Below are 20,665 nucleotides of genomic sequence, written 5' to 3'. Positions count from 1 at the left end.
TTACCAGGTAAATCCTTTTTTTTGAATCCATAGGGGGCACTGGACGCCCACCCAGAGCAGTTTTACCTGGTTTGTGGTAAGTTCAGGGGATCTTATGGTAACACACTCTCACCGACTGGTTCAAATTATCAAGTGCTGGTTATGGTGTCAACTGTTTAGTTGTCAGTAACGTTATGTGTCAACTTTGTTGTTGTCCGTTATGTTATATGTAATACTCCATTGTCAACCTCTCTATAGCTCCTGTTCGGCTCAGTAAGAAACACTGAGGTTCTCGGGGATATGGAGGAGTGGAGTGTTCTAAATTTAAATATTCAGTGCCCTGTTTCCTACGGAAGCCGTCCATATCCCAAGAGTACTCCAGTGCCCCCTATGGATTCAAAGAAAAGTATTTACCTGGTAAGTACCAAAATCCTATTTTTACTCAGCTACCGACACTGCAGCAATGAACTGCTCTCATAGTGGGTTACATTTGTTGCTTTTCTCTCTGTTTTTAGCCTTCTATTTTCTCGCTAACATACGGCCATATCTGATTTATTGTGGTTAGTGAAAGTATAGTATTTCTGTGCTTAAGGTTTGTTTTAATTTTGTTATTGTATGTGTTTTATTATAGTGTATTACCTAAAGGCCCCCATACATCAGCGATCATTGGGGCAATTTGGTGTTTTGTAGATGATTGTGTAAATAAATCTGCCATGTATGTGGTTCACAGTTTCCAACCAAAAATCGTTTGGGATTGTTAAATCGGGTATAACAACATATTTGATTTCCCAGATCAATTGGGGCTGTAGATTGCTAGTGTATGGTATCAAGCAGCAGATTTGCCGACTGTTTATAGTAAACTGATGAGCCTTTCAAGTTTGGCAGATCTGTATTTGCTGCAAATAATGATGAAAAATATGTGTAATGCATGGGTGCAGATTGGTGGATAGGGGAATCTTTACATTGGGAAAAATAATCACAGAACCTGTAAACTGTCTTTTTTTGTGAAAGCTGATGTATGGGGGCCATAAGTCAGACTAAACCCCCCCCCCCCCTCTGTCCCCTTTGGAGTACTATTGTTTTCAGAATCCACTCAGCTAATATAATAGGTCAGTGCTTACTGTTGTCAGTCTTTGTATCCCTGTGCTGTGCTTTACATTTGCTATTCATTTTTGTCATTTGCTTTTCCCATCCACATTGCGCATGCACACTGTGCACTACAAACAGTATAATGCGGAGCTTTCTAATCCAATCCGCAGGACACACAAATAGTGCATGTTTTCCTGGTTTCCTCATAGAATCACAAGTGAAATATCTAGAACCACCTGTGGATCTTTAAAAATGTGTCAGTAATGAATATACATGTACCCCAACTAGTAGATATGGAAAATATGCACTGTTAGTTTATCCCAAGGACTTTAATTGGAAGTACTGGTATAAAAGAGAAATATTTGCACAAATCAAGAATAATCTCATTTGAAATGTATTAGGTAGTATGCTTCATCCATCCAAACAAACTGTGTCAATATTCTGACAATAGTGATTTTGATCCTACAGTATTTATCAAGACCAAGGACGCAAAGCATATAGCAATGTTTAAATAGTTTAGCACCACAAGAGATTCAGAAACTAATTGTGCAAGTCCGTATTGCATCACCAAGAGTCATACCAACATAACACACTAGGACCAATGGGAAAGTGCTTCATTGCGACATTTAAACAATAATAACAACTGCATAGCCTGAAAGTTATGTGCCACAGGACAAAAGAAAGAAAAAAATCCCCAAACCACTCAATATTTTATTTATTAATTAACATTTAATTCTATTGCGCCAGCATATTCTGTTATGCTTTACAATTTCTGTTTACTTGATTTTAAGTATTTGTTCTTTACTTCGTCAGTTCTCTGTTATGTCAGATAGGTGCTTTGAACAATAGTACTTTCCCTGATAGAAAATAGCATTCATAGTACTGAACTTACTGACACAGTTCGGTCCATAGGAGATTCTCATCCTGTCACATTTAAGCTTTTAAGCTCTGTAGGCACTACAGTAAATTAAATGTTTTCTTAGGGTAATCAATTCCTTGTGACAAGGGATGTGGATTTCCCATTCACTTAAGTGTTTTTGCATGGATTTTACACTTTCTCACTAGAAAATTGGATGTACTATATTTAATGCATACCTCTACTACCAGCCTTATTTACTGTTATACAAAGTAAGCTTCCCTTTGTAGTACTCCTTGGGGATAGCACATACTAGAAAAACAAACCATGGCAATAAATGTAGACAAGTGTTGTTATTTTGATTATTGCTTATATATTTTTTATATTTATTGCTGAATATTGTTAACTCTATACAGGTGAAGATGTCAGTAGCAGCATATGGTCTCATCTGTTGTAGAAAGATAAGTACCTCTGTCACTCCTTCAAGACATGAACGCAACTGGAAAGATATCAGTAAGTAAAATTTTAAAAAAAATTACTAGTATTTTAAGCTTTAATAAATAATAATATAATTTCTTCGTCTTCTTCCTCTTCTTCCATTGAGTTGCACAGTAGGTGACGATAAATAGCAACGCATTACATAGTAGGACAGAACAAACAGCATCAAGTTACATAGTAGGGCAGAACATTCAACACTGAGTTACTTGGTAGATCAGAATAAACAGCACTGACTTACCTGGACAGAACAAATAGCATTGAGTTACATGCAGTAGTACAGCAGAACAGATAGCACTGGGTTACGTAGTAAGACAATAAATAGCATTCAGTTACATGCAGTAGTACAGCAGAACAGATAGCACTGGGTTACCTAGTAAGACAGAATAAATAGCATTGAGTTACATGCAGTAGTACAGCAGAACAGATAGCACTGGGTTACCTAGTAAGACAGAACAAATAGCATTGAGTTACATGCAGTAGTACAGCAGAACAGATAGCACTGGGTTACCTAGTAAGACAGAACAAATAGCATTGAGTTACATGCAGTAGTACAGCAGAACAGATAGCACTGGGTTACCTAGTAAGACAGAATAAATAGCATTGAGTTACATGCAGTAGTACAGCAGAACAGATAGCACTGGGTTACCTAGTAAGACAGAACAAATAGCATTGAGTTACATGCAGTAGTACAGCAGAACAGATAGCACTGGGTTACCTAGTAAGACAGAACAAATAGCATTGAGTTACATGCAGTAGTACAGCAGAACAGATAGCACTGGGTTACCTAGTAAGACAGAACAAATAGCATTGAGTTACATGCAGTAGTACAGCAGAACAGATAGCACTGGGTTACCTAGTAAGACAGAACAAATAGCATTGAGTTACATGCGTAGTACAGCAGAACAGATAGCACTGGGTTACCTAGTAAGACAGAACAAATAGCATTGAGTTACATGCAGTAGTACAGCAGAACAGATAGCACTGGGTTACCTAGTAAGACAGAATAAATAGCATTGAGTTACATGCAGTAGTACAGCAGAACAGATAGCACTGGGTTACCTAGTAAGACAGAATAAATAGCATTGAGTTACATGCAGTAGTACAGCAGAACAGATAGCACTGGGTTACCTAGTAAGACAGAATAAATAGCATTGAGTTACATGCAGTAGTACAGCAGAACAGATAGCACTGGGTTACGTAGTAAGACAGAACAAATAGCATTGAGTTACATGCAGTAGTACAGCAGAACAGATAGCACTGGGTTACCTAGTAAGACAGAACAAATAGCATTGAGTTACATGCAGTAGTACAGCAGAACAGATAGCACTGGGTTACCTAGTAAGACAGAATAAATAGCATTGAGTTACATGCAGTAGTACAGCAGAACAGATAGCACTGGGTTACCTAGTAAGACAGAACAAATAGCATTGAGTTACATGCAGTAGTACAGCAGAACAGATAGCACTGGGTTACCTAGTAAGACAGAATAAATAGCATTGAGTTACATGCAGTAGTACAGCAGAACAGATAGCACTGGGTCACCTAGTAAGACAGAACAAATAGCATTGAGTTACATGCAGTAGTACAGCAGAACAGATAGCACTGGGTTACGTAGTAAGACAGAACAAATAGCATTGAGTTACATGCAGTAGTACAGCAGAACAGATAGCACTGGGTTACCTAGTAAGACAGAACAAATAGCATTGAGTTACATGCAGTAGTACAGCAGAACAGATAGCACTGGGTTACATAGTAAGACAGAACAAATAGTATTGAGTTACATGCAGTAGTACAGCAGAACAGATAGCACTGGGTTACCTAGTAAGACAGAATAAATAGCATTGAGTTACATGCAGTAGTACAGCAGAACAGATAGCACTGGGTTACCTAGTAAGACAGAACAAATAGCATTGAGTTACATGCAGTAGTACAGCAGAACAGATAGCACTGGGTTACCTAGTAAGACAGAATAAATAGCATTGAGTTACATGCAGTAGTACAGCAGAACAGATAGCACTGGGTCACCTAGTAAGACAGAACAAATAGCATTGAGTTACATGCAGTAGTACAGCAGAACAGATAGCACTGGGTTACGTAGTAAGACAGAACAAATAGCATTGAGTTACATGCAGTAGTACAGCAGAACAGATAGCACTGGGTTACCTAGTAAGACAGAACAAATAGCATTGAGTTACATGCAGTAGTACAGCAGAACAGATAGCACTGGGTTACGTAGTAAGACAGAACAAATAGCATTGAGTTACATGCAGTAGTACAGCAGAACAGATAGCACTGGGTTACCTAGTAAGACAGAACAAATAGCATTGAGTTACATGCAGTAGTACAGCAGAACAGATAGCACTGGGTTACATAGTAAGACAGAACAAATAGTATTGAGTTACATGCAGTAGTACAGCAGAACAGATAGCACTGGGTTACCTAGTAAGACAGAATAAATAGCATTGAGTTACATGCAGTAGTACAGCAGAACAGATAGCACTGGGTTACCTAGTAAGACAGAACAAATAGCATTGAGTTACATGCAGTAGTACAGCAGAACAGATAGCACTGGGTTACCTAGTAAGACAGAATAAATAGCATTGAGTTACATGCAGTAGTACAGCAGAACAGATAGCACTGGGTCACCTAGTAAGACAGAACAAATAGCATTGAGTTATATGCAGTAGTACAGCAGAACAGATAGCACTGGGTTACGTAGTAAGACAGAACAAATAGCATTGAGTTACATGCAGTAGTACAGCAGAACAGATAGCACTGGGTTACCTAGTAAGACAGAACAAATAGCATTGAGTTACATGCAGTAGTACAGCAGAACAGATAGCACTGGGTTACGTAGTAAGACAGAACAAATAGCATTGAGTTACATGCAGTAGTACAGCAGAACAGATAGCACTGGGTTACCTAGTAAGACAGAACAAATAGCATTGAGTTACATGCAGTAGTACAGCAGAACAGATAGCACTGGGTTACGTAGTAAGACAGAACAAATAGCATTGAGTTACATGCAGTAGTACAGCAGAACAGATAGCACTGGGTTACCTAGTAAGACAGAACAAATAGCATTGAGTTACATGCAGTAGTACAGCAGAACAGATAGCACTGGGTTACATAGTAAGACAGAACAAATAGTATTGAGTTACATGCAGTAGTACAGCAGAACAGATAGCACTGGGTTACCTAGTAAGACAGAATAAATAGCATTGAGTTACATGCAGTAGTACAGCAGAACAGATAGCACTGGGTTACCTAGTAAAACAGAATAAATAGCATTGAGTTACATGCAGTAGTACAGCAGAACAGATAGCACTGGGTTACCTAGTAAGACAGAACAAATAGCATTGAGTTACATGCAGTAGTACAGCAGAACAGATAGCACTGGGTTACCTAGTAAGACAGAACAAATAGCATTGAGTTACATGCAGTAGTACAGCAGAACAGATAGCACTGGGTTACCTAGTAAAACAGAATAAATAGCATTGAGTTACATGCAGTAGTACAGCAGAACAGATAGCACTGGGTTACGTAGTAAGACAATAAATAGCATTGAGTTACATGCAGTAGTACAGCAGAACAGATAGCACTGGGTTACCTAGTAAGACAGAATAAATAGCATTGAGTTACATGCAGTAGTACAGCAGAACAGATAGCACTGGGTTACGTAGTAAGACAGAACAAATAGCATTGAGTTACATGCAGTAGTACAGCAGAACAGATAGCACTGGGTTACCTAGTAAGACAGAACAAATAGCATTGAGTTACATGCAGTAGTACAGCAGAACAGATAGCACTGGGTTACCTAGTAAGACAGAATAAATAGCATTGAGTTACATGCAGTAGTACAGCAGAACAGATAGCACTGGGTTACCTAGTAAGACAGAACAAATAGCATTGAGTTACATGCAGTAGTACAGCAGAACAGATAGCACTGGGTTACGTAGTAAGACAGAACAAATAGCATTGAGTTACATGCAGTAGTACAGCAGAACAGATAGCACTGGGTTACCTAGTAAGACAGAACAAATAGCATTGAGTTACATGCAGTAGTACAGCAGAACAGATAGCACTGGGTTACCTAGTAAGACAGAATAAATAGCATTGAGTTACATGCAGTAGTACAGCAGAACAGATAGCACTGGGTTACCTAGTAAGACAGAACAAATAGCATTGAGTTACATGCAGTAGTACAGCAGAACAGATAGCACTGGGTTACGTAGTAAGACAGAACAAATAGCATTGAGTTACATGCAGTAGTACAGCAGAACAGATAGCACTGGGTTACGTAGTAAGACAGAACAAATAGCATTGAGTTACATGCAGTAGTACAGCAGAACAGATAGCACTGGGTTACCTAGTAAGACAGAACAAATAGCATTGAGTTACATGCAGTAGTACAGCAGAACAGATAGCACTGGGTTACCTAGTAAGACAGAATAAATAGCACTGAGTTACATGGTAGGACAGAATAAACCGCATCAACTTACATAGTAGGGCAGAAAAAAAATGACATTGAGTTGCATAGTAGATGAGAACAAAAAGCAACGGGTTACATAGGACAGAACGATCAGCATTCATTTACATAGTAGGGCAGGTCAATCAGAACCAATATAACCTGGGCTATTGCCGGATCGACCCGGGTCGAGGTGCAGTGTGAAATAACCAGGGATTAAAGCATGGTTAAACACTGCTCAGACCTGGGTCGATGTGCAGTGTGAAAGGGTCTGGCCCGGGATATTCAACCTGGGACTCACTAAAAGGCCCTGATAGGATGTTCCTGTGTCTCTTTTTGACACCTCATCTTTGTGAGCCAGAACAAGTCAATTTTAAATGACATCCATGGTGTTTACATGGGTGACCCAGGTTCAGTGTGAAAGGGGCCAACCCGGGCTTTACCCAGGTCGAAAGTTTAGTGTTGAAGGGTACGTATGACACAGTTTACACCACCTACACCTGTTTGTATGACACCCTGTGCCCCCAATCCCCCCATATATGACACACTGTACACCCTCTACCTATGTGTGTATGTCACCTTATATCCCCCATCACCCCTAATGATGAGTATACAGTATTTTTTTTTTATCTGTGGAGGGGTTAAATTGGCTTTTTTATAGTATTTTCTCTGACGTCCTAGTGGATGCTGGATACTCCGTAAGGACCATGGGGTATAGACGGGCTCCGCAGGAGACTGGGCACTCTTAAAAGAAAGATTAGGTACTATATCTGGTGTGCACTGGCTCCTCCCTCTATGCCCCTCCTCCAGACCTCAGTTAGTATCTGTGCCCGGCCAGAGCTGGATGCACCCTAGGGGCTCTCCTGAGCTTCCTAGAAAAGAAAGTATTTGTTAGGTTTTTTATTTTCAGTGAGATCTGCTGGCAACAGACTCACTGCTACGTGGGACTGAGGGGAGAGAAGCGAACCTACCTGCTTGCAGCTAGCTTGTGCTTCTAAGGCTACTGGACACCATTAGCTCCAGAGGGATCGAACACAGGCCCAGTCCTTGGTCGTCCGTTCCCGGAGCCGCGCCGCCATCCCCCTTGCAGAGCCAGAGGAACGAAGAGAAGTTGAAAATCGGCGGCTGAAGACTCCGGTCTTCATTAAGGTAGCGCACAGCACTGCAGCTGTGCGCCATTGCTCCCTTAGCACACCACACACTCCGGTCACTGATGGGTGCATGGCGCTGGGGGGGGGGGGGGGGCGCCCTGGGCAGCAATTAGATTACCTTACTTGGCGAAAAGCACATAATACAGTCTGATAAACTGTATATGTGCATTAACCCCCGCCATTAAAGTACATAAAAGGACAGAAGCCCGCCGCTGAGGGGGCCGGGCCTTCTTCCTCAGCACACCGGCGCCATTTTCTCTTCACAGCTCAGCTAGAAGGAAGCTCCCCAGGCTCTCCCCTGCAGTATCCTGGTACACAAAGGGTAAAAAAGAGAGGGGGGGCACATAAATTTAGGCGCAAAACTGTGTATATAAGCTGCTATAGGGGAAAAATCACTCAGTATAGTGTACATCCCTGTATTATATAGCGCTGTGGTGTGTGCTGGCATACTCTCTCTCTGTCTCTCCAAAGGGCCTGGTGGGGGAACTGTCTTCAAATAGAGCATCCCCTGTGTGTGTAGTGTGTCGGTACGCGTGTCGACATGTCTGAGGTAAAAGGCTCCTCTAAGGAGGTGATAGAGCGGATATGTGTGTGGGAGGGTGTCTCCGTCGACAACGCCGACACCTGTTTGGATATGTGTAAGTGCTGAGGTAAAATTATTGCACAAAAGGTTAGGGAACAGAAAGGAAATCTACCCTGGTCTGTCCCTATGTCACAGAGTCCTTCAGAGTCTCTCTATGTTCACTATCCAAAATAACAAAGTGTCGACACGGAGTTTAACTGCACTGTCGACTGCAATAATGCAAAGTTACAGCCAAGAGGGCTAAAAGATATTCAATATATGATTATTGGAATAAAAGATGATTTGCATATCACTGATGACTCATCTGTCCCTGACACGAGAGTACACATGTTAAGGGGAAGAATGCTGAGGTAAATTTCCCTCCTCTCAGGAGGAAAAAGAGCGTGAATCTCCAGACAAGAGACGGCAGCTTCCCACAAGAGAATTCTCAGGCTGTATCCTTTCCCCACTAGGGCCAGGATGTGTTGAGAATCTTCCCCTTGGGTGTCCTGTTTGCACTAGCTATTCTCAGGGATCCTGCAGATAGTGTGCACATTCTAGTATACTACCCAGACCGGCGATTGTGTCGGCATGGGTTTATAGCGCTGTGGCAGCGTGGACAGGTACCTTATCAGCAGAGATTGAGACCCTAGTATGCATATAAATATTTTAAGATGCTGTCTTAAGTGATAGATATATAATTATAAAGCATGCCCAAAGGGACATGAGTATACTGGGTCCTAGAGACAAAATCTATGTCGATTTCTGCTTGATGTGTCCTGTAGAATATACATTGGACAGATGATGCCGACTTAAGAGGCATATGGAAGGCTGAGGATTGTGTGGAGAAAGGTTCTCCAGCCTGGTCTCCACAGCTATAGCTGGTAATTCTGATATTTTGCCTTATATTCCTGCACAGCCTAGGAAAGTACGACATTATTAAATGCAGCTTTTCGAATAAAGAAACAAGAAAGTCTGAGGTGCGTCCTTTCTTGTCAGAGCCGGGGGCAGAGGAAAAAAGCTGTACAACACAGCTAGTCCCCAGGAACAGAAGTCCTCCCCGGCCTCTACAAAAATCCACCGCATGTCGCTGGGGCTCCACAGGCGGAGCTAGGCCCGGTGGGGACACGCCTTCGTAAGTTCAGCCACAAGTGGGTTCACTCCCTGTTAGATCCCTGGGCAATAGAAATTGTATCGCAGGGATACAGGCTGGACTGTGATAAGATGCCCCCTCACCGGGGACCCGGCGGGCTTCCCCCCAAGAGAGGGAGCCAGTGTTAACTGCAATTCGTAAATTGTATCTTCAACAGGTGGTGGTCAAGGGTCCCCTCCTTCATCAAGAGGGTGTTATTATTCGACCATGTTATAATCCCGAAACCAGACGGTTTGGTTAGACCCATATTGTATTAAAATCCCTGAACATATACCTGAAAAGGTTCAGGTTCAAGATGGAATCGCTAAGAGCGGTCATTGCAAGCCTGAAATGAATCGGGACATAAGGGATGCATACCTTCGTGTCCCCATTTATCCACCTCATCAGGCGTACCTCAGAATTGCGGTACGGGATTGTCATTACCAATTTCACCAAGGTAATGGCGGATATGATGGTGCTCCTGCGGAAGCAAGGTGTCACTATTATCATATACTTGGATGATCTCCTCATAAAAGCGAGATCAAGAGAGCAGTTGCTGGACAGCGTATCACCTTCTCTGGAAGTGAAACGGCAACACGACTGGATTCTATATATTCCGAAGTCGCAGTTGGTTCCTACAGCTCATCTGCCTCGCCTAGGCATGATCCTAGACACAGACCAGAAGAGGGTTTATCTCCCGATAGAGAGAGCTCAGGAGCTCATGACACTGGTCAGGAATCCATTGAAAACCAAAACAGGTGTCAGTGCATCACTGCACTCGAGTCCTGGGAAGGATGATGGCATCATACGAGGCCATCCCCTTCGGCGGGTTCCATGCAAGGACAATAGAACTTACTGGACAAGTGGTCCAGATCACATCTTCAGATGCATCGGTTAATCACCCTATCCCCCAGGGCCAGGGTGTCTCTCCTGTGGTGGCTGCGGAGTGCTCACCTTCTCGAGGGCCACAGATTCGGCATTCAGGACTGGGTCCTGGTGACCACGGATGCAAGCCTCCGAGGGTGGGGGGCAGTTACACAGGGAAGAAAATTTCAAGGTTTGTGGTCAAGCCAACAGACTTGCCTTCACATCAATATCCTGGAACTAAGGGCCATATACAACGCCCTAAGTCAAGCGCAGTTCCTGCTTCGCGACCTACCGGTTCTGATCCAGTCAGACCGCAGGGGCTCATGTAAACCGCCAGGGCGGCACAAGGAGCAGGGTGGCGAGGGTAGAAGCCACCAGAATTCTTCGCTGGGCGGAGAATCAAGTAAGCGCACTGTCAGCAGTGTTCATTCCGGGAGTGGACACGACCTCCACCCGGGAAAGTGGTGACTTCATCAGGAAGTCTTCACGCAGTTTTGCAAATTGATGGAAACTGCCTCAGGTGGACTACATGGCGTCCCACCTCAATAAAAAGATAAAAAAGGTTTTACGCTGGGTCAAGGGACTCTCAGGCGATAGTTGTGGTCGCACTAGTAACACCGTGGGTGTTCCAGTCGGTCTATATATTCCCTCCTCTTCCTCTCAGACCCAAGGGCTGAGAATTGTAATAAACGGAGGAGTGTGAACAATGTTCTTTGCTCCGGATTGGCCAAGAAGGACTCGGTACCCGGAACTGCAAGAAATGCTCTCAGAGGACCCATGGCCTCTGCCTCTCAGTCAGTACATGTTGCAACAGGGACCCTGTCTGATCCAAGACTTACCGCGGCTGCGTTGGACGGCATGGCGGTTGAACGCCGGATCCTAGCGGAAAAGGGCATTCCGGATGCAGTTATTCCTACGCTGATAAAGGCTAGGAAAGACGTGACAGCAAGACTTTTTCACTGTATATGGCGAAAATAGGTTGCTTGGTGTGTGGCCGGGAAGGCCCTACAGAGGAATTCCAGGGGGGTCGATTCCTGTACTTCCTACAGTCAGGAGTGACTATGGGCCTAAAATTAGGATCCATAAAGGCCAAGATTTCGGCCCTATCCCTTTTTCTCTCAAAAAGAACTGGCTTCACTGCCTGAAGTTCGGACGTTGTTACAGGGGTGCTGCATATTCAGCCCCTTTTGTGCCTCCAGTGGCACCTTGGGATCTTAACGTGTGTTGGATTCCTAAATCCCACTGGTTTGAGCCACTTAAGACCGTGGAGCTAAAATATCTCACGTGGAAAGTGGTCATGCTTTTGGCCTTAGCTTGGACTAGGCGTGTGTCAGAATTGGCGGCTTTGTCATGTAAAAGCCCATATCTGATCTTCCATATGGAAAGGGCAGAATGGAGGACTCGTCCCCAATTTCTCCCTAAGGTGGTATCATCGTTTCATTTGAACCAACCTATTGTGGTGCCTGCGGCTACTAGGGACTTGGAGGATTCCAAGTTGCTGGACGTAGTACGGGCCCTGAAACTTTATGTTTCCAGGACGGCTAGAGTCAGAAAAACTGACTTGCTATTTATCCTGCATGCACCCACCCTGCTTCAAAGCAGACTATTGCTCGCTGGATCTGTAGCACGATTCAGCTTGCAAATTTTGCGGCTGGACTGCCGCATCCTAAATTAGTAAAAGCCCATTCCACGAGGAAGGTGGGCTCTTCTTGGGCGGCTGCCCGAGGGGTCTCGGCTTTACAACTTTGCCGAGCTGCTACTTGGTTGGGTTCAAACACTTTTGCAAAATTCTACAAGTTTGATACCCTGGCTGAGGAGGACCTTGAGTTTGCTCATTCGGTGCTGCAGAGTCATCCGCACTCTCCCGCCCGTTTGGGAGCTTTGGTATAATCCCCATGGTCCTTACGGAGTACCCAGCATCCACTAGGACGTCAGAGAAAATAAGAATTTACTCACCGGTAATTCTATTTCTCGTAGTCCGTAGTGGATGCTGGGCGCCCGTCCCAGGTGCGGACTCTCTGCAATACATGTATATAGTTATTGCTTAACTAAAGGGTTATTGTATGAGCCATCTGTTGAGAGTGGCTCAGTTATTGTTCATACTGTTAACTGGGTATAGTTATCACGAGTTGTACGGTGTGATTGGTGTGGCTGGTATGAGTCTTACCCTGGATTCCAAATCCTTTCCTAGTAATGTCAGCTCTTCCGGGCACAGTTTCCCTAACTGAGGTCTGGAGGAGGGGCATAGAGGGAGGAGCCAGTGCACACCAGATATAGTACCTAATCTTTCTTTTAAGAGTGCCCAGTCTCCTGCGGAGCCCGTCTATACCCCATGGTCCTTACGGAGTACCCAGCATCCACTACGGACTACGAGAAATAGAATTACCGGTGAGTAAATTCTTATATTTTGCATGCCTTTCTCCCCTCCATTCACATCATTTGTCCCTGGCTATAGTCAGCATCCACCAATTCCTCTGTCCCCTGGTCACAGCACGTCACCCACACCCATTGTCCCCAATCAGACAACCCATTACCCCACAGTTTTTGGGCCCCCAGTCAAAGCCTGTCACCCCAAAACCTCTACCTCACAGTCACAACCCGGCACCCATGATCAAAAATATACTCACCCCTGCCCCCCGTTGACAGCCCATAACCCCAACACTTCTGCCTCACAGTCACAGCCTGTCATCCCACCTCCTCTACCCCTGCTCACAGGCTATAACCTCACACAGTCTGCCACATGTTTTGTATGGGTGACCGGCGGCCGGGATCTTGGTAGTCAGCATTCCGATGCCAGGATCCCGGCCGCCAGAATGCCTGCAGGGGGCGATCGCAAGTCCAGTGAGGAAACCCCACACAAATGAATATGTCTGTAGTATCTGGGGGTCACTGAGGTATGTAGTTATGATCCCGGCAACTGGTGATCCATACCCAACCCGTCACTGATGCTGTCTGTGGTATCTGGGGGTCAATGATGCTGTCTGTCGTAGCTGGCGTTCACAGATGCTGTCTGTCGTATCTGGGGGTCACTGATGCTGTCTGTCGTATCTGGGGGTCACTGATGCTGTCTGTAGTATCTTGGGGTCACTGATGCTGTCTGTAGTATCTTGGGGTCACTGATGCTGTCTGTAGTATCTGGGGGTCACTGATGCTGTCTGTAGTATCAGAGGGTCAGTAATGCTGTCTGTAGTATCTGAGGGTCACTGATGCTGTCTGTAGTATCTTGGGGTCACTGATGCTGTCTGTAGTATCTGGGGGTCACTGATGCTGTCTGTAGTATCTGGGGGTCACTGATGCTGTCTGTAGTATCTGGGGGTCACTGATGCTGTCTGTAGCATCAGAGGGTCAGTAATGCTGTCTGTAGTATCTGAGGGTCACTGATGCTGTCTGTGGTATCTGTGGGTCACTAATACTGTCTGTAGTATCTGGGGGTCACTGATGCTGTCTGTCGTATCTGGGGGTCACTGATGCTGTCTGTAGTATCTTTGGGTCACTGATGCTGTCTGTAGTATCTGGGGGTCACTGATGCTGTCTGTAGTATCTTTGGGTCACTGATGCTGTCTGTAGTATCTGGGGGTCACTGATGCTGTCTGTAGTATCAGAGGGTCAGTAATGCTGTCTGTAGTATCTGAGGGTCACTGATGCTGTCTGTGGTATTTGTGGGTCACTAATACTGTCTGTAGTATCTGGGGGTCACTGATGCTGTTGGTAGAATATGGGGGTGACCAATGCTGTCAGTAGCCAGTGGCGTATCTGTAATGGGTGAATTGTGTGTGGTGCACACCTGCCCCAGGGTCCAGAGGGGGCCCACACCGCACCCTCTGCACCCATTTCTTCTATATTTACCTTTCTGGTGACCCCTTCCTCTCCTATAGCCGGCAACGCCACTGTTAGTGCTCTTAGTACTAGAGACTATGGAACAGTGCCAGAGTCTACAGCGCATGCGCAGGTCTTTGAAAAATTGTCCGTTGCAACATTTTTTCAGGGAACTTCGCATGCGCTGTAGACTCTAATGCTTAGAGTGCTGCCGGGGGACCACACACGGACAATGCACATGGGTCTCCTCCTCTCTAGATACGCCGCTGTCAGCATATGGGGGTCACCAGTGCTGTGGGGAGGGGGGCACCACCATTTATATCGCCTCCGGGCACTTGGTATGAATTTACGCCACTGGACTAACACACAATCTTAATAATGAGAATATCCCACTGTTAGGTTCTTAATTAAGCGAGGAGGTAGTCTGTGACCGATTTAAAACATTTAAAGATTAATAAGTCACCAGGTCCCGATGGAATTCACCCAAGGGTTCTAATCGAGCTTCACTCTGAACTTGCAAAACTGCTATTTTTGATCTTTAAGGATTCAGTAATAATAAGATTTTACTCACCGGTAAATCTATTTCTCGTAGTCCGTAGTGGATGCTGGGAACTCCGTAAGGACCATGGGGAATAGACGGGCTCTGCAGGAGACTGGGCACTCTAAAAGAAAGATTAGGTACTATCTGGTGTGCACTGGCTCCTCCCTCTATGCCCCTCCTCCAGACCTCAGGATACTGTGCCCGGAAGAGCTGACACAATAAGGAAGGATTTTGAATCCCGGGTAAGACTCATACCAGCCACACCAATCACACCGTATAACTTGTGATACTATACCCAGTTAACAGTATGAAATATAACTGAGCCTCTCAACAGATGGCTCAACAATAACCCTTTAGTTAGGCAATAACTATATACAAGTATTGCAGACAATCCGCACTTGGGATGGGCGCCCAGCATCCACTACGGACTACGAGAAATAGATTTACCGGTGAGTAAAATCTTATTTTCTCTGACGTCCTAGTGGATGCTGGGAACTCCGTAAGGACCATGGGGATTATACCAAAGCTCCCAAACGGGCGGGAGAGTGCGGATGACTCTGCAGCACCGAATGAGAGAACTCAAGGTCCTCCTCAGCCAGGGTATCAAATTTGTAGAATTTAGCAAACGTGTTTGCCCCTGACCAAGTTGCAGCTCGGCAAAGTTGTAAAGCCGAGACCCCTCGGGCAGCCGCCCAAGATGAGCCCACTTTCCTCGTGGAATGGGCTGTTACTGATTTAGGATGCGGCAATCCAGCCGCAGAATGCTCCAGCTGAATTGTGCTACAAATTCAGCGAGCAATCGTCTGCTTAGAAGCAGGAGCACCTATTTTGTTGGGTGCCTACAGGATAAAAAAACGAGTCAGTTTTCCTGACTCCAGCCGTCCTGGAAATATAAATTTTTAAGGCCCTGACTACGTCCAGTAACTTGGAATCCTCCAAGTCCCTAGTAGCCGCAGGCACTACAATAGGTTGGTTCAAGTGAAAAGCTGATACCACCTTAGGGAGAAACTGGGGACGAGTCCTCAATTCTGCCCTATCCATATGGAAAATCAGATAAGGGCTTTTACATGACAAAGCCGCCAATTCTGACACACGCCTGGCCGAAGCCAAGGCCAATAACATGACCACTTTCCACGTGAGATATATCAAATCCACAGTTTCAAGTGGCTCAAACCAATGTGATTTTAAGAAACTCAACACCACGTTGAGATCCCAAGGTGCCACAGAAGGCACAAAAAAGGGGCTGAATATGTAGCACTCCCTTTACAAATGTCTGAACTCCAGGCAGTGAAGCCAGTTCTTTCTGGAAGAAAATCGACAGAGCCGAAATCTGGACCTTAATGGAACCCAAATTTAGGCCCATAGTCACTCCTGACTGTAGGAAGTGCAGAAAACGACCCAGCTGAAATTCCTCTGTTGGGGCCTTCCTGGCCTCACACCACGCAACATATTTTCGCCAAATACGGTGATAATGCATGGGTCCTCTGATATTATTTCTTGAAGTTCTGGGTACCAAGCTCTTCTTGGCCCATCCGGAACCACGAGTATCGTTCTTACTCCTCGTTTTCTTATTCTCAGTACCTTTGGTATGAGAGGCAGAGGAGGGAATACATAAACCGACTGGTACACCCACGGTGTCACTAGAGCGTCCACAGCTATTGCCTGAAAGTCCCTTGACCTGGCGCAATATCTAGTTTTTTGTTTAGGCGGGACGCCATCATGTCCACCTGTGGCCTTTCCCAACGGTTTACCAACAGTTGGAAGACTTCTGGATGAAGTCCCCACTCTCCCGGGTGTAGGTCGTGTCTGCTGAGGAAGTCTGCTTCCCAGTTGTCCACTCCCGGAATGAACACTGCTGACAGTGCTAAGACGTGATTTTCCGCCCATCGGAGAATCCTTGTGGCTTCTGCCATCGCCATCCTGCTTCTTGTGCCGCCCTGTCGGTTTACATGGGCGACTGCCGTGATGTTGTCTGATTGGATCAGTACCGGCTGGTTTTGAAGCAGAGGCCTTGCCAGACTTAGGGCATTGTAAATGGCCCTCAGTTCCAGAATATTTATGTGTAGGGACGACTCCTGACTTGACCAAAGTCCTTGGAAATTTCTTCCCTGTGTGACTGCCCCCCAGCCTCGAAGGCTGGCATCCGTGGTTACCAGGACCCAGTCCTGTATGCCGAATCTGCGGTCCTCTTGAAGATGAGCACTCTGCAGCCACCACAGTAGAGATACCCTGGTCCTTGGAGACAGGGTTATCAGCCGATGCATCTGAAGATGCGATTCCGACCACTTGTCCAAGAGGTCCCACTGAAAGGTTCCTGCATGGAACCTGCCGAATGGAATTTTGCTTCGTAAGAAGCTACCATTTTTCCCAGGACTCGTGTGCAGTGATGCACCGATACCTGTTTTTGTTTTCAGGAGGTCTCTGACTAGAGATGACAGCTCCTTGGCTTTCTCCTGCGGGAGAAACACTTTTTTCTGTTCTGTGTCCAGAACCATCCCCAGGAACAGCAGGCGTGTGGTAGGACCCAGCTGTGACTTTGGAATGTATAGAATCCATCCGTGCTGTTGTAGCACTTCCCGAGATAGTGCTACTCCGACCAACAACTGCTCCATGGACCTCGCCTTTATAAGGAGATCGTCCAAGTACGGGATAATTAAAAACTCCCTTTTTTCGAAGGAGTGTCATCATTTCTGCCATTACCTTGGTAAAGACCCTCGGTGCCGTGGACAGTCCAAACGGCAGTGTTTGGAATTGGTAATGGCAATCCTGTACCACAAATCTGAGGTACTCCTGGTGAGGATGGTAAATGGGGACATGTAGGTAAGCATCCTTGATGTCCAGGGATACCATGTAATCCCCCTCCTCCAGGCTTGCAATAACCGCCCTGAGCGATTCCATCTTGAACTCGAATTTTTTTATGTATGTGTTCAAGGACTTCAAATTTAAAATGGGTCTCACCGAACCGTCCGGTTTCGGTACCACAAACAGTATGGAATAGTAACCCCGTCCTTGTTGAAGTAGGGGCACCTTGACTATCACCTGCTGGGAATACAGCTTGTGAATTGCCTCTAGCACAGCCTCCCTGCCTGAGGGAGTTGTGGGCAAGGCAGATTTGAGGAAACGGCGGGGGGGAGACGCCTCGAATTCCAGCCTGTACCCCTGAGATACTACTTGAAGGATCTAGGGATCCACCTGTGAGCGAGCCCACTGATCGCTGAAATTTTTGAGGCGGCCCGCCTGTGGAGCCCCTTCGTCATGCGGTGGACTCAGAGGAAGCGGGGGAAGAATTTTGATTCTGGGAACTGGCTGACTGGTGCAGCTTTTTCCCTCTTCCCTCGTCTCTGTGCAGAAAGGAAGCGCCTTTGACCCGCTTGCTTTTCTGAAGCCGAAAGGACTGTACCTGATAATACAGTGCTTTCTTAGGCTGTGAGGAAACCTGAGGTAAAAAAATTTCTTCCCAGCTGTTGCTGTGGATACGAGGTCCCAGAGACCATCCCCAAACAATTCCTCACCCTTATAAGGCTCTATGTGCCTTTTAAAGTCAGCATCACCTGTCCAGTGTCGGGTCTCTAATACCCTCCTGACAGAATGGACATTGCATTAATTCTGGATGCCAGCCGGCAAAATATCCCTCTGTGCATCCCTCATATATAAGACGACGACTTATGTTCGCAAAATAGTATCCCTGTTTGACAGGGTTACAGACCACGCTGCAGCAGCACTATCTGCAGGTCTCAGTCTAGTACCTGAGTGTGTAAATACAGACTTCAGGATAGCCTCCTGCTTTTTATCAGCAGGTACCTTCAAAGTGGCCGTATCCTAAGACGGCAGTGCCACCTTTTTTGACAAACGTGTGAGCGCCTTATCCCCCCTAGGGGATATCTTCCAGCGTAACTTATCCTCTGGCGGGAAAAGGTACGCCATCAGTAACTTTTTAGAAATTACCAGTTTCTTATCGGGGGAACCCACGCTTTTTCACACTTCATTCACTCATTTGATGGGGGAACAAAACACTGCCTGCTTTTTCTCCCCAAACATAAAACCCTTTTTTATTGGTACTTGGGTTAATGTCAGAAATGTGTAACACATTTTTTATTGCCGGGATCATGTAACGGATGTTCCTAGTGGATTGTGTATATGTCTCAACCTCGTCGACACTGGAGTCAGACTCCGTGTCGACATCTGTGTCTGCCATCTGAGGGAGCGGGCGTTTTTGAGCCCCTGATGGCCTTTGAGACGCCTGGGCAGGCGCGGGCTGTGAAGCCGGCTGTCCCATAGCTGTTACGTCATCCAGCCTTTTATGTAAGGAGTTAACACTGTCGGTTAATACCTTCCACCTATCCATCCACTCTGGTGTCGGCCCACAGGGGGCGACATCCCATTTATCGGCATCTGCTACGCCTCCACGTAAGCCTCCTCATCAAACATGTCGACACAGCCGTACCGACACACCGCACACACACAGGGAATGCTCTGACTGAGGACAGGACCCCACACAGCCCTTTGGGGAGACAGAGAGAGAGTATGCCAGCACACACCAGAGCGCTATATAATGTAGGGATAAACACTATCACTGAGTGAATTTTCCCCAATAGCTGCTTGTATAAACAATATTGCGCCTAAATTTAGTGCCCCCCCTCTCTTTTTTACCCTTTGAGCCTGAAAACTACAGGGGAGAGCCTGGGGAGCTGTCTTCCAGCTACACTGTAAAGAGAAAATGGCGCCAGTGTGCCGAGGGAGATAGCTCCGCCCCTTTTTCGCTGACTTTTCTCCCGCTTTTTTATGGATTCTGGCAGGGGTAATTATCACATATATAGCCTCTGGGGCTATATATTGTGATTATTTTGCCAGCCAAGGTGTTTTTATTGCTGCTCAGGGCGCCCCCCCCCCCCCCCAGCGCCCTGCACCCTCAGTGACCGGAGTGTGAAGTGTGTATGAGGAGCAATGGCGCACAGCTGCAGTGCTGTGCGCTACCTTGGTGAAGACTGAAGTCTTCTGCCGCCGATTTTCCGGACCATCTTCATGCTTCTGGCTCTGTAAGGGGGACGGCGGCGCGGCTCCGGGAACGAACACCAAGGACGGGTCCTGCGGTCGATCCCTCTGGAGCTAATGGTGTCCAGTAGCCTAAGAAGCCCAAGCTAGCTGCAAGCAGGTAGGTTAGCTTCTTCTCCCCTTAGTCCCTAGTTGCAGTGAGCCTGTTGCCAGCAGGTCTCACTGTAAAATAAAAAACCTAACATATACTTTCTTTCTAGGAGCTCAGGAGAGCCCCTAGTGTGCATCCAGCTCGGCCGGGCACAGAAATCTAACAGAGGTCTGGAGGAGGGGCATAGAGGGAGGAGCCAGTGCACACCAGATAGTACCTAATCTTTCTTTTAGAGTGCCCAGTCTCCTGCGGAGCCCGTCTATTCCCCATGGTCCTTACGGAGTTCCCAGCATCCACTAGGACGTCAGAGAAATCAGGCATGGTTCCCAAAGACTGGCATATAGCGGAAGTAGTGCCTATATTCTAAAAGGGAAGTAAAGCTGAACCAGGTAATTATAGACCAGTTAGTCTTACATCTATAGTGGGGAAACTATTGGAAGGTATTCTAAGGGATAGTATTCAGAAGTTCCTTGAAGTCAATAAAGTAATTAAAAGGAATATACATGGATTTGTGAAGGACAGATCCTGTCAAACCAATTTACTTGGCTTTTATGAAACAGTAA

General features: G+C 45.8%; 1 protein-coding gene across 2 annotated transcripts in view; it reads left to right on the top strand.

Moving 5' to 3' along the window:
• Positions 1-20,665, top strand: part of SERAC1 (serine active site containing 1) — a 408,753-nt gene that overhangs the window by 69,000 nt on the left and 319,088 nt on the right. For both annotated transcript variants that reach the window (XM_063917652.1, XM_063917651.1), the window contains exon 2: positions 2,341-2,437. In XM_063917652.1, coding sequence (XP_063773722.1) covers positions 2,341-2,437 — 97 coding nt within the window. The remainder of the gene's footprint in view (positions 1-2,340; positions 2,438-20,665) is intronic.

Source organism: Pseudophryne corroboree, chromosome 4 (assembly GCF_028390025.1).
Source record: "Pseudophryne corroboree isolate aPseCor3 chromosome 4, aPseCor3.hap2, whole genome shotgun sequence".
Classification (NCBI taxonomy): domain Eukaryota; kingdom Metazoa; phylum Chordata; class Amphibia; order Anura; family Myobatrachidae; genus Pseudophryne; species Pseudophryne corroboree.
Note: the sequence above shows the minus strand (reverse complement) of the source record. Positions and strands in the feature narration are given on the sequence as shown.